The sequence below is a fragment of the Enoplosus armatus genome, chromosome 3, assembly GCF_043641665.1.
Source record: "Enoplosus armatus isolate fEnoArm2 chromosome 3, fEnoArm2.hap1, whole genome shotgun sequence".
NCBI lineage: Eukaryota > Metazoa > Chordata > Actinopteri > Centrarchiformes > Enoplosidae > Enoplosus > Enoplosus armatus.
In genome coordinates, this window is record NC_092182.1 from 14,801,105 (window position 1) to 14,814,928 (window position 13,824).

General features: G+C 38.5%; 1 protein-coding gene across 1 annotated transcript; it reads right to left on the reverse strand.

The window, feature by feature from the left end:
* Positions 1-57: 57 nt before the first annotated feature.
* slc6a11a (solute carrier family 6 member 11a) lies at positions 58-12,651 on the reverse strand. Its single transcript, XM_070903135.1, has 14 exons — positions 12,477-12,651; positions 8,427-8,561; positions 8,184-8,324; positions 7,746-7,833; positions 4,553-4,685; positions 3,159-3,293; positions 2,973-3,076; positions 2,526-2,650; positions 2,134-2,246; positions 1,896-2,033; positions 1,589-1,691; positions 561-661; positions 289-459; positions 58-165 (listed from the first exon to the last, which is right to left on the reverse strand). The coding sequence occupies exons 1-14, from the start codon at positions 12,649-12,651 to the stop codon at positions 58-60; spliced, it is 1,770 nt and encodes a 589-aa protein (XP_070759236.1).
* Positions 12,652-13,824: the final 1,173 nt, after the last annotated feature.

Sequence of the window (13,824 nt, forward strand, 5' to 3'; positions counted from 1 at the left end):
AAACAACCTGCTCTACAAAAAAAAACCAAAGTAATTTTCAAAGGATTGGCATTTCACTTATTGCCATTTTCCATCATCAGGGATACGCAGTGAAGCACTAATGCTTGTCATTTCCTTTTTCATCACTGGAAGGTCATCTGCAGGTTGGGAGCTTGCCTTGAGACGCTAGGGGAAGATAATAATATTCAAAGATTATCACTTGCAGCAGAACAGTATGCACAAGCTACAAAGAATGGCTTATAAACTTCAAATGCTGTAAAATAACGACCACTAACAAACACCACTGACCTGCCAGAGAGTCCCTTTTCCTTTGGCCAGTTGGCAGACCATGGTCAATGGAATCATCATAAGAGATGACAAGGCCAGAAACCAGCCGACCCAGTACGCCCACCAAGGATACACATAGTAGTTGTTGAACCTCAGGGGGGTGTATCTCAGGAGCAAAAACACGAATGTGCCCTTGGAAGGGAAACAAATCACAAATATATAAACATTGTTGGATCAAAAGGAAAGGACATTTCCATAAACACGATTTATTCTGGTCTGCTTAAAAGACTTACACTGCAAATGAGAGGGATTCCATACATCCAGCAGTACTTGATCAGTGATAGAGGTTTGTACCCAATCATATCCTCAATGTTGTCACTGAAGCGTTCAGCACCTAGGACAGAGACACAACACATTATGAAGGCTCTGTCCAATCTCCATATTACACGTAATATGTAGTAGGTAGTATATACTAAATTTCACTGTTTTTGAAGTTAGTATACAAGGATTTACTGTACCTTGAAAACAGGAAATGACATTCTGCCGCTGTCAGCTGATCATTCTATTGAACATTCTGTTACTATTAGCAACTGCTACAGGCAAAGTTCTATAGCATTTCCAGTTTAGCTAACTGACATTGTTATGTCCACCATTTTGTCAGATCTTTAACCAAACCAATATTGACAGGCATCTTTTACATACTCTCCACGTGCCCTTGGACCATTCTCTGTAGGCTGTTTTTTTGTATGTGTATGCAATATGAGATGTTAAGAGTTTTTCTGTGATCAGCTTTGTGCTAACCAAGCTAGCCATTATACTACCTGTCATTGTTCATTTTCTGTTGTATTTTATTTCTCTTGTGTTTTTACAGTTACTTAATGTCTCTGGTGATACTTTGTTTCTTCCTGGCATGTTTCATTATAGAGAGACAATGTAACTAATTTGACAGTTGGCTAGTCTATGCTTTGTGACTCCAGGTTTCTTCTTACTTTACTAATTCATTGTAACAATACCTTTGGTCTAAATCAGATTTGTAATTTATATTTGTAAATTTGCAATCACCATCACCGCATTTGCTTTGTTTTGTTTTCACAGTTTCACAATTGTTAACATCAACAGCATACTCAAGCCAACTAAGTATGCATACTGACATCTTTTAGTATTTAGCCACTTTTTCTGGGCAGGAGCACTCAAAGCCCCTAGAATCAATACGTAGTATGGAATTGGGACATAGCTTTGGTTATAAGGTTGTACAATTAGTGTGATATCAATGTCAAACATAAAAACCAAGACAGATGTACCACTGACAACTGTGTCTTACCATAGATCCATCCAATAATCAGTGACTGGAAAATTGCCATCAGAAGAAGAGTGGGACCACTGCATACATAGTGATCAAAGATCTGCAGGATGTATGCGCCGGCCTAAAATTAAAACAGGTGCCTTTTATATTGTGCTAAGCAAACAGCTCCCACTTATGTTCTTCCTCAACAAGAAGGAAAAAAAATGGAAAAAGAAGTTTTCACAGTTCACACACTGCGTATTGGGTATTAATTGATCAGACCGCAAATAGCGCTCACATGATGAATTGCTTGTGACCACCAATGAATATACTTCTTACAGCTTACCTCTGACACCAGTAACAGGCCAAACACATAGCAAAGTGCACAGATCAGCATCAGAAGAAGCTCTCTACGAAATCCTTTTTGGATGTGGGAAGGGTAGATGTCCGTTAGAGAGGTCATGATGCTTTCAAGGCCAATGAACTTCAGGGTGACAGAGGGACATGTTAGTGTAGAGACGAGTTGACAAAAGAAGAAACATTGCAGGTCATTTTTGGGAGACATAAGGACGTCTGCAGCTCACCTGACCGTCTATTCCTAACAAGATGATCATGGAGAAGAAGCACACGGACCAGACCTGAGGACACGGCAGAAGAGTCACAGCTTGTGGGTAGACTATGAACACAAGGCCAGGGCCTGCGGAGTGAAACCAACAATGTGTAAGCCATTATTTATGGCATCAGTGTCAAAGCTGACATTTTATCAATTACGCTTGTTCCTTACAGATAAAACAGAAAATCAAAATGAGTTGAAAACTTTAAGTATTTCCTAATAATGAGAGCAATCAGTTCACATTCTTTTCATTTTCATTGTATGATTGAAATCCATAAGGCAGTACTGAGGAAAAATGTATAAAGCAACTTTATATAGTCCGACATTTTATTTAATTAGCACTGAGTAGATTCACATTCGTACCTGAATCAGCAACTGACGAAATGTCGATACCCTGTTTCTGTGACATGTAGCCCAGAACTGAGAAAATGGCAAAGCCAGATATAAAGCTGGTCCCGCTGTTCAACAAGCAAAGATAGAAGGAGTCTCTGCAAGTCAGAAACAATGCACTGTGTCATTATTTCTCTCTTGGTGACACGGGACAGGTAAACATCTGTGATTACTGTATTACAGTAAAATAACATACAGAACATACTTACAGACACCTTGAAACTTAAACAGCTACATTAGATAGATTGTAGTCAAAATTACGGGTGATGGAAGCAAATAATTGAAAGCTGAGGATGTTGATAGTGTTTTATCTATAAAATAGTATGTCTAACAAAAGGAACATTCGGATGCTGTTAGCGTAATACAACTGCACCCACTGAAATAGAAACTTTATTTTCAGTCATATCTTGAAGTACTCACCTGTAACAGTTGTTGTTGTACTTGTTGTAGCTCCCAAGCGTAGTCAGGCATCCCAAACATATGGCATAGGAATAAAATATTTGGGTTCCAGCATCCATCCAAACCTATAAACCAGTGACAAATTATTTGACCAAACACCCTCTTACGTTCTCTATCGAATAATCCAATGCAAATTAGAATATATACCTGTGGGTCAGCGAGCCGTGCAGGATTGGGGTACAGGTAGTACTTGATACCATGGAAAGCTCCTGGAAGTATAATTCCTCTGAGAAACAGCACCATCAACATGAGGAAGGGGAATGTGGCTGTGAAGTAGGTAGCCTACATTTAAGCAGAAAACGGTTTTGTTACAAATTTAAGAATACTAAATTATAACATATGATTGTAGCCATGTTGAAAAGTCTGCTCAGGACATTACGAGCAATGTTGTGTTTGTAAGTTAGTCATTTGGCAGTTTTGTTACAGACCAAGACACTATTTCACAACCCAACCTGGATTTTCTACACAGCCGCAAAAATAATAAATGACTTCACTTGTTATGTGACTGAGGACTTACCCTGGAAAATGTCTACCTGACTCACACTCGTTATAGAGAAGTCGATTGGAACCTATCAAGTGATTGTAAAAATTCAGGGCACAAGGGCATGTGTGAACCTGAAAATGTGTCTCACAAAAACAGTTTAGTTTCCAAGATGACAAACAATAACTTTAATAACCTGGTGAGGGAAGTGCAGAAGCTCTTATTTAACCAGAGGATCTACTTGATAAGTTGAACTTGAGGCTTTGGGGGAAAATTACAGGAGCAGGGAGTGAACCAAGTTAGATAACCATAGGGCACAGACACCCAGGATCTATTGCAAACATCTCTCTCACAAAACAGTGTGCTAGTCAGCGTTTCCAGCTCCCGTTCTCACCATCGCAGACCTCACGCCATGTAGCCGCTTTTCATACCACAGTGAAAAACATCCATCATTAATGCCGCCTTTCATCACTCTGGGCTTGAGTCCCCTTGAGTGGCAGGTGAGACCTACTTCCATGTGGCAGCAGGTCTGAGGTAACTAAAGGGGCAAAACTGCCTTTTTATTTAGTGGAGATTTCCATTGATTTGTCAACCTTTCCTTATCCTTGGGGTTTAGATACTCCATATTATGTAAAAAGATGCCAGAGAGTAGAAGTTCAGATATTTATTATATATTATATTATGATATTTATTTACAATGTATATACATGTATAATGTATAGGTTTTCCTGCAAGTCCATTTTATAGAGCTTTATGTATTCAATAACTGCTTCAAAACCTGTATTGAATTGGAGCAACATTAGCAAACCAGTACCCTCCTAAAAAATAGGTGTTTTGGTTTGGTTGAATTTGTAAACTACAAATGCACAGGATCAGAGGCTTTCCTCAAACCTTTATATGCTCTAGATGGTTGAAGGGTTAGAATGAAAGTGACCAACATTTCAGACTGTAATGTAGATGAGTGGCAACCTCTTGAGAATGCTTTTACTCTTACTGAGTCACAGAAGTAAAACTAAAGAAATTACATAAAGAAAATAAAATGAGTGAAGGAAAGTTTTACCTTTCCTGTGGATCGCACTCCCTTCCAGACACAGAAGTAACAGATGATCCAGGCCAGAAGAAGGCACAAAGAAAGGTCCCACTGTATGTGTCCTAAGGTTTCTATGCCAGAGGATATTTTTAGCACCCGTCGTCTGTAAGGAACAAGGCATTGTCAACCAATTACTTGAGGAAATGGACATCTATGCTACACTCATATTTAGTTCTTATTATATATTTTTTCCCACTTAAATAGAAGCAGCAGGGCCAGCCCTAAGCAAAGGTCATATAGGCTGTGGCCGTTGTGGAGAAGGTGCCACATGGGCGAGAAAAAAAGATGAAAAAAAAAAAAATGGTCGCACCCGATCCGATATTTTTTTATGTTTTAAGAAAAATATGCATTTTGGTTTTGCTGAGTCTGTTTTGTGATGACACAAGGTATCAAATTGGTAGTCTTTTTTTCTTTTTCACTAACGATGAAGAGGTCCAAGTCGCCTGTTACACAGGGGAGAAAATGGAAGAAAGAAGATGATGAAAAGAAAGCAAAATACAGAGATACAAATACATGATATGATCAACATGTTTTGCATAAATGCCCAGCCAGGCACTTCAAAAGGAATGTGTATTTGGAACTGAAAGACATTCAAGTTCTGCAGCATTTACCAAATAGTGATAGAATTGGATACATGCAGAGTGGGTTTTACACAAATCTAGTGCATATGCATGCATTTATGCTTGTTTTGGCTAACATCTATCTATTACATAATTTTCTACCTGGGACAGCCAACACTGCACAACCCGGCGACACTTCTACTAGGAAAGGGAGTCAAACCTTTCATCTTCTGCTACTCCATCACTGCCTGCGGCAGATGAGTTTAGTCAAGTTACAGTACTTTGTTTATTGTGAAACTGAGTTGAGTTATTATTATTGCAAATCACAGTTGCATACTTATTGGTATTTATTACCAATAATGTGTTATATTTCATTGGGTATATAACAAGGTAACTAATAAAAGGGAAAAAAATTAAGAGAAGCTTACTTATGTATTCAGAGAAAAACAATAGTCTTCTCTCAGAAAAACTACAAATTGATCACCACAGGACTTGATGACTGGAAAACTGTACCACACATTATTGGCTGATTTGCAATAATTTTAAGTAATTTATTTATTTTTTTACAGGTGATGCAGGGTTATGATATATTCCAGTTAGGTAAGAGTCTGATGTAAGCAGTGTGATGGAAATTCTGAAGAGCAGGTCAACTCGAGAGTGAAGAAGTTTCAGTTGACTTGGATGTCTTACGGAGAAGCATTTATTGAAGCGTGATCGATCACAGAGAATGGAGATTCAACAATACAGGTTTACCCGTGTAGTGCCACCTCAATTCTCAAGAAAGTGGGCAAACAGGCATCTTTTATCCTGTTGTTTGGAACATGAGGACTGTTTCGCATTCCAAATAAGGTTACCCTCACACAGATACTGTATATATGTGTGAAGACTCTATTGGGTATTGCAAGTCACGTTGTATATCACTTTAAGTCATATTCAGTGCATGTCTTGGTGGAAAACAGTCTATCAATGTGTAGTCTAAACCCAGGGGGCATCCTGCACCATGACCACACTTCACTTGCAGACAGAGAGTTGAACTACTGCTCTATGCCCCACTACTATTAGCTGTACAACTGACCTGAATGTGACCTGGAGGAACCACTGTGTCACACTACTTTTAGTCTAAAGAAGGAAAATTCCTTCACAAGCAGTATACATGGGAGGCTTGTGTAAGGAATTGTGGCGGGGATCCTGAACAGATTTCGCCCAGGGGTCCAAAAATGCTAAGACTGTCCCTGGAATGCAGCCATTATTAGTGTTATCAGTTACACTTGTGATTGACAAGTCAAAAAGTCCATCATGAAAGGTCTACTGATGTTGAAGGTCGGCAAACTATTCATGATAACACATGCTTGAGTGTGTAATTAAAGGCCGTTCACACCTTCAGTTCACAGGTGTTTTCGATTATTCTGGCTGATTGGACCTCGTTTCAGGGTGAACTTAGTGGGAGCTACACTGGGAGTATGCGTCAGGTGTAAACTGTCCCGCCCTACCAGATGCAACAAATAATATCTAAAGAGTGCAGAAGATGTCAATCAAACACAGTCTGTACATGTCCACATAGTCCAATACTTGAACACACACAGACCTAAACATCTCAAATTTCTGGAGCTGACTTTGACTTGATAGAGAATGAAAGAATAATAAGAAAAAGATTCTGAGGTGGTTAGTCGTAGTTAACAGAATTAAAAGTACCGGGAATGAGGGAAGGTGCAGCTAAAACACGTGTGTGCTATTTAGAGTTATCGTGACATAGTTTGGGGCAAGGAAGAACTACAGGCCTGCTTACTTGTATTTCAAACTAGATATGTTTCCAGCAGTGAAAATGGCATCCCAAAATATGAGTGCGGACGAGGATACATTTTACAGTGTTTTGGCTGACTCAGATATTCAGCCATATTCATTGCAGCCAGAGTATACGGCCAAAGAAATGCAGTGGAGAGAGGCAGAGGCTGCTTTAGCCGTGCAGGAGGATATGGTTGGAGGAGAACATCCAGAAGCTGAGCTGCAGAGAGCAAACAGCAACTTGTACATGTTGGCACTGCTGGCACTGCTGGCACTGCTGGCACAGCTCCACGAGCAAGTGAACACAGCTTTCTCTATCAATATAGCACACACTGAGGAATTTATTGCTTCAGTTGACTACATTTACCATCAACACGGATTGGACAGCAACATAAAATGCAGCGAAATTTCCCTTTGAAGGCCCTGCACACCCTACAGGTTTTGAGGTTATTCTGGCTGATTAGATCTCTGCTCCGATTCAAACTGGGTGGAGCTGTGTCTGTGTCTGGAATTACACAAGAAGAAACGATATAATAAAATTTTGTAATTTGGAAGCTGTCCTGCCCTAACACGTACAACCAAATTAACAGAGATGTCAATGACTTAGGCAAACACACCCAACCAGCACCAGACAATACTTGTGTAAAGTACTTGTGTAACAGGCATATGATGTCATTTTGCAAAATCTCCAGATGTTTGAACTTTCATTCATTCAAATTGCATGTGTCTTTATAGCACAGGTTTATTCAGTTGTTTATCCATGGATATTCTGTAATCTGTGACTTTATATTAAATTCAGCCTCATTTGGATAAAAACTTACTGCCAAAACTCTACTACAGACGATGAAGCATTCACAGGCGAGGTCCAGTTAGCAGTGCCATTATTGTTGTTCAATACCACACAGGACTCTGAAATATATAAAAATATTGTTAATACTGCACAGTTAAAACTGTAAATGCATGGTCAATTAAAGCATTATTAGATCAGTACTACATGATAAATGAATTGTTGCATAGCAATACAGTAACCAGTTTGAGTACCATACTTAATAATAAATAATAATAATGAAATAATGCTACATTAACCTTATTAGTATGTTGTTAAAATTAACTTGGGTAAATAATAAAACTTGCATTGATGTTTCAACTAAATTTATATATACATAGATATCAAATATAATCAAGACACTTATAGTTAATGGTGTATGTGTAGGAGAGAGATAAAAGTTATAATGCTTAAGGGCAAATCATTAATTTACCTGTATTCCATTTGTTATTACACGTGGCCCATGGCAGCTCGCCAGAGAAGGAAGAGAAAAAGTAGAGAAAAGCCCAGGCTAAAATCACAATGTAGCTGATACATCCATAGAAAAGGATCATCTGGCTGGCGTATCCCATTCCTGGAAACAACATAAAATGTTAACTTTGCATTGCCATAGTATTTATTTCTTTACTTGCTAAACTCTGCTCAGTACATCACAATCCTGGCAGGTATACTTCACCTTCAAACAAGGGGCAGACCTTCCTCCAGCAGATGATTCCTCCTTGACTGGTGTACTGGCCCAGTGCTGTCTCCAGTATGAACAGAGGAATGCCACAGGTCACAAGGAACAGGATGTAAGGAATGAAGAATGCACCTGCAAGTGTGGTTAAAGCATTGTAAACAAGCATAGCATAGCACACATACAAAGAGTACCATGATCTCTGATGACTTGTGGGGTGTATCTGGGCTGGAAATACAGAGGCCCTCTACAAGAGCGGCCAGAGCCGGCTCTACTTCCTGCACGGGTACTCAGAGGATTCAACATCTGCAATGGGATGCTACAGAGTATCTACCAGTCTGTGGTGGCCATCTATCTATCTATCTGTCTATCTATCTATCTATCTATCTATCTATCTATCTATCTATCTATCTATCTATCTATCTATCTATTTATCTATCTATCTATCTATCTATCTATCTAAATTATTGTGAAACTGCACAACTGACCTGATTTAAATAGTCTTAAATGTGGCTGTCCTTACATTGTTCTGTTGTTGTAAGATTTTTCTCAGTGGATTCACCCATTTACACACCCATATAGCAAAGCTGAGGAGCAACACGGACACCCATTCATACCTTTTTTTTCTACCTCCAAGCCAAATGTGAAAAACCCCTTGTATATGTTTACGTATACAAGCCATAGAGAAGGAGAATTGTAATGTGATGGAGAAATTAAAACCTCCACCCAGCCCTGTTGGTGCTAAGTTTGAGTATAAGAAGTTATAAGTTAACCTCCTGCACGTGGAAGTCACAGGAGAACAGCAGAGTTTTTTAGTGTAGATTTGAAAGTGGCTAAAGTTGGGACACATTTGAGATAATCAGGAAGTTTCTGACTTGCATGCCTGGATGTAAGCCATATTGATTTAATTGATTTCTATTTCAAACTTTTTATAATTAAACCATTAACAGTTATTCTGAAAAATTTGAGTAGCCTAATTATCTATTTCAAACTCATTTATTCGGGTAATCAAGAGTTAGGAGAGGGAAGGGGAGGTGGGTGTCAATCACAATGCATAACACAGCACCTGGAGTTGGAAGGGGGGGGGGGGGGGGGGTTGCTTGCATTCCAAGCAGCATGCTGAAATGTTGAGGCAAGGCAAGGTAACACAAGTTTATTTTTATAGCACCTTTCAATAACAAGGCAATTCAAAGTGCTTTACATAGGACATAAAATGGATAAAGAAACGAAACATAAGGCAATATAAAAAGACACATTAGAATAGGGTTTAAAAGAATAAAATAAAATTGAAGATGAAAATAAGCTAAAAGAGAATAAAACAGGTAAAACAAGAGAATAGAAATGCTGTTTCAGTGCAGTGCAAGATATGAATAAATAGTCCCAAATGTAATTTAATAAAAGGCAATTATTTCAGTGTTATCTAAAATTTTGGCACATCCAATCATTTATTTGTTCAATGGACCTGCTCAGTACTTGTATGGAACCATGGTGATCATGGTGATATCGTTATATAAATATATAAATTATGGTAAGATATTTTGTTGTTTTCTATACTGTCTGAGCTAGTGGGAGCATGCAGATGTTGAACAGAAGAGGCCCGAGAACGGAGCCTTGGGGAGCTCCTCGTCATTTTTGTACGCTCAGATATGTAATTATTATCAATCGACACAAAATAGTCCCTGTCCTTCAAATGGGACTTAAATTAATTTAGCACTGAGCCAGAATGTCTAACCCAGTTATCCAGTCTGTCCACCAAGATGTTGTGGTCTCCTGTGTTGAATGCAGTACTGAGATCTAATAATAACAAGACTGAAACTTTTCTGTGTTTAAGTGGATGTCAGTCAAGACCTTAATGAGTCTCTGTGTTGTGGTGTGGCTGGAAAACTTGTTTAGGGCCAGGAAGATGTTCAGTTGTTGAAAAACTGCCTTTTCAATGATTTATACTAAAATTGGGGGTTTGATAATGGCCTGTAATTGTTCATTAGTGAGGTGTCTAGATTGTTTGATAACAGCCAATCACGGTTTCCAAGAGTGAAAACCCCCTTTTGAAGCTAAAGTGACTCAGAGTTGAGAATTTTCTTCCAAACTTCATCAGTTGTGATGACACAGAAATGTAAGGATTTTATTTTACATGTGTTTTTTAAACAAGCTGATTCTGTTTTTTTCTAAATTAAGTTATCTTATTAAGTGTGTCTAACCTGTTTGTCTCAGTTCTCGCGACTTTTATTACAAGGAACTTAGACAAAAATCCGGGCCAGTGATTGCTGTTCAAATCAAACAAATGAATGTAACCAAAACAGAGACAAAACATCACCTGATGTCAAAACCAAAACAGTCAAAACAGCACCACTGTGTATCACAGTGTATCTATACAAAGAAATGCTGTGTGTGACTGTACACATTTAACGCAATATAACAAACACATAAAAATTCTTATTGAAACCAGATCTAAAAGACACGTGTCTCAAATATAGCACATGGCCTTTCACAGGACAGGCTGTATATTTAGAGATCACCATTCGACATACCTGACAACTTTGGGAGCGCTTAAAAAGAGACGTTTACAAAACCGATGACAGCAGAGAGGGAGGGGACATAAGACGAAAATACAGGAAATCACACCGCAGCCGTATGAATAGAAAACCCGAGCTACCGAATCGGCTTTCAACTCACCATCATAAAAAACAAAAGATACAAAACTAAAAACAAAAAATGTTAAAAGTATGAATATAAACAAACTTTGTTGAACAAACACTCACTCTCAAAAGGTCTTCTCAAAGTTTCCCACTGTGTGTCAATATGTTGCCATGAAAGTGCTGATAAAGGTAAGGCCCTCAAGCATACAGGCTAGGCTGAGTTGGAGTACTTTAGGAAATCATTATAATTTTGGAAAAATTGTAAAGGTTTAAATAGGCCACTATTAAAGAAGAGGTAAATAAATGAAAGTAAGTCAATCAAATAACTGTAAAACTGTAAAAATAAATGTGTTTCTTAGCTGCTGCTACTCACAGATTTATAGCCGGATCTGACATAAAGTAAAATGGGTAGAAATAGTGCGGTCGGTATATCTTTATTACTAATGTATTGTCTTCCCTAAATGAAGAAATTAGATTCAACTTTATTGTCATTGCACAGAGTACAAGTACTGCAGTTTAGCATCTAACCAGAAGTGTGCAAAAATCAGTAATGTGCACGTTTAGTGGTGATAAATCAACAAACAGCTAAGAAAATTGATCACTTCTTGGCTTTGTGCTCTTTACTCATCATGTAAGAGACAGACAAGAATCACAATTAGAACAAAAAAACAAAAAACATCTTAAAGCTACTTCGATTCAAGTCAATTCAAAGGGTTTTATTGGCATGGAAACGAGTTACAAAACACTAACTTCACCATCCTGTACAGAACTTGTGTAATAGATTGAATTTCTGAATCTGCCCAATTTGAGGAATGCGAAATCAGCCCGAGGACTATGGTGTTTTGGGTGTAAATAAAACCTGTAGGAATTCAGCAAAGAATGTGACTGTGCTTTTTGCACAAACACAGGCAGTACATGATTTTCATAGCCTTTTATAACCTGTCAAAACCTTCATCATCAGATGTGAAGCAGAGTGAGACACAGACAGAAAGAAGGAGAGATTTACAGTGCACAGACGTCAGGGTTTGTGACTGTACGTCTGAACGTACTGTGACTGAACTTATAATAACGCATTAATCCGTTTATCACATGTCAAATACTTTGTTTGCCAAGATTAAGAGGTGCAGCTTCCCTCCGTCCACTTTGAATTGTTTTCTAGATTATCAGTCTTTCAATATTTTATAGCAACAATTTCAAGAGGCAACGTGACAAGTGAGGTAAAACAAATAAAAGAATATAATATTTGTGCCTTGGTGAATAATAAAACCATACTCAAAAAAATGATTCCTTTCTCTAGTTTATAGACAACAATGAAAGAGTTAAAAAGTTTGCATGCAGGATCTGACACTATGCTGCACTTAGGAGGTTGGGGTAAGAATGCTAACCTGAGAGAGCAATAAACAGAAATACTCACCACCACCATTCTTGTAGCACAGATATGGAAATCTCCACACATTACCAAGTCCAACAATAGCACCAGCCACAGACACGATGAACTCCCTTTTGCTGCCCCACTTGCCACGCTCCTCAATTGTTTGTGAAGTCGTCTTTGGAGGGAGATGGGACAGACTTCCCAGAGAGTCTGCCATGCTGCTGAGGGAGAAATGCTCTAATGGGAAGACTGGCGAGGATCCTTAAGTTTCTGGACTGGGGACTGTCTGAAGCAGATTTGTATGCAGCTCCCTAATTGACAGGCTGCAAGGTGTTTTAGCCACAAGGGGGACCTCTAGATGTGCGCCAAAAAGTGGTTTGCCAGCCCATAAATGACTCAGGAGAGTGATTGATTCAGTGTGACTAATCTCTCTTTGGACATGGTATTGAAAGCTTTGAAAGTGAGGCTCGCCGCTCACACAAGGTATGAATGACTGATAACATCACTTTACCCGAGGCAAAAACTCATTTTAACACAGTCACGAGTACAGATTACCCTGTCAGCCATAACTCAAGTATTAATATACAAAAATATACATTAATATGGTTTTGTGTAATGAAACTTGAATTGCCTCTTAAAGGCTACAAGTGAGCTTTTGTCAGAGGGCCAAGAATTTCTAAATTCTGATTATATGCTATTTTTCTATGTGCCTGTGTGTATTGGTTTCCATCTGCTTCTCCTCTCTAAACTCAAGCCAAGTACCAAATTGTCTTTTAGTACAGTACTTTTTATAGTGAAGATGTATTTATATACTGTGTATTTTTAGAGGGAAATCTATATTGCCAAATGATTTCAAGCTTTTGAGCAGCACAGCAGAACTTGAGAGGAGGGAGACGCATCGACTTTTCCAATAATTTAAGGTAAATGTTTGCAATCATGATGAACATCAGGATCCAAAGTGACAGATACATAAGTCTTTATATGAAATAAAAGGGTCCCAGAAAAAGACAGCCCAAAGTAAGAGTTGTCAGAGCTTACAGCAGGGGCACTTCAGGGTGAATGGCAAGTAGCCAGTATATAGACATGCCCAAGGCAAAACTAAATGAACACAGTCAAAAGTGTGGGAATTACTGAGGTATTTGTGTAATCTACGGTAATTACAGTATGGCATTTGTGACAGAACACATGACATGACATTTTAAAAATGATCATCATCAAGGTGAAAAACAAGCCCTGTTTAGAGCCTGAAAATCTATGTTGAGTAACAGATATTACTGTGAATTACCACTTTATATTTACTTTCTCTCTGAACCAAGTAGAGCTGCTTACAGGTATTCTTGCTTTTAGCAGTTTATCTAAAGCAGTTGCCCTCATGCAAAAGCGATGTTCT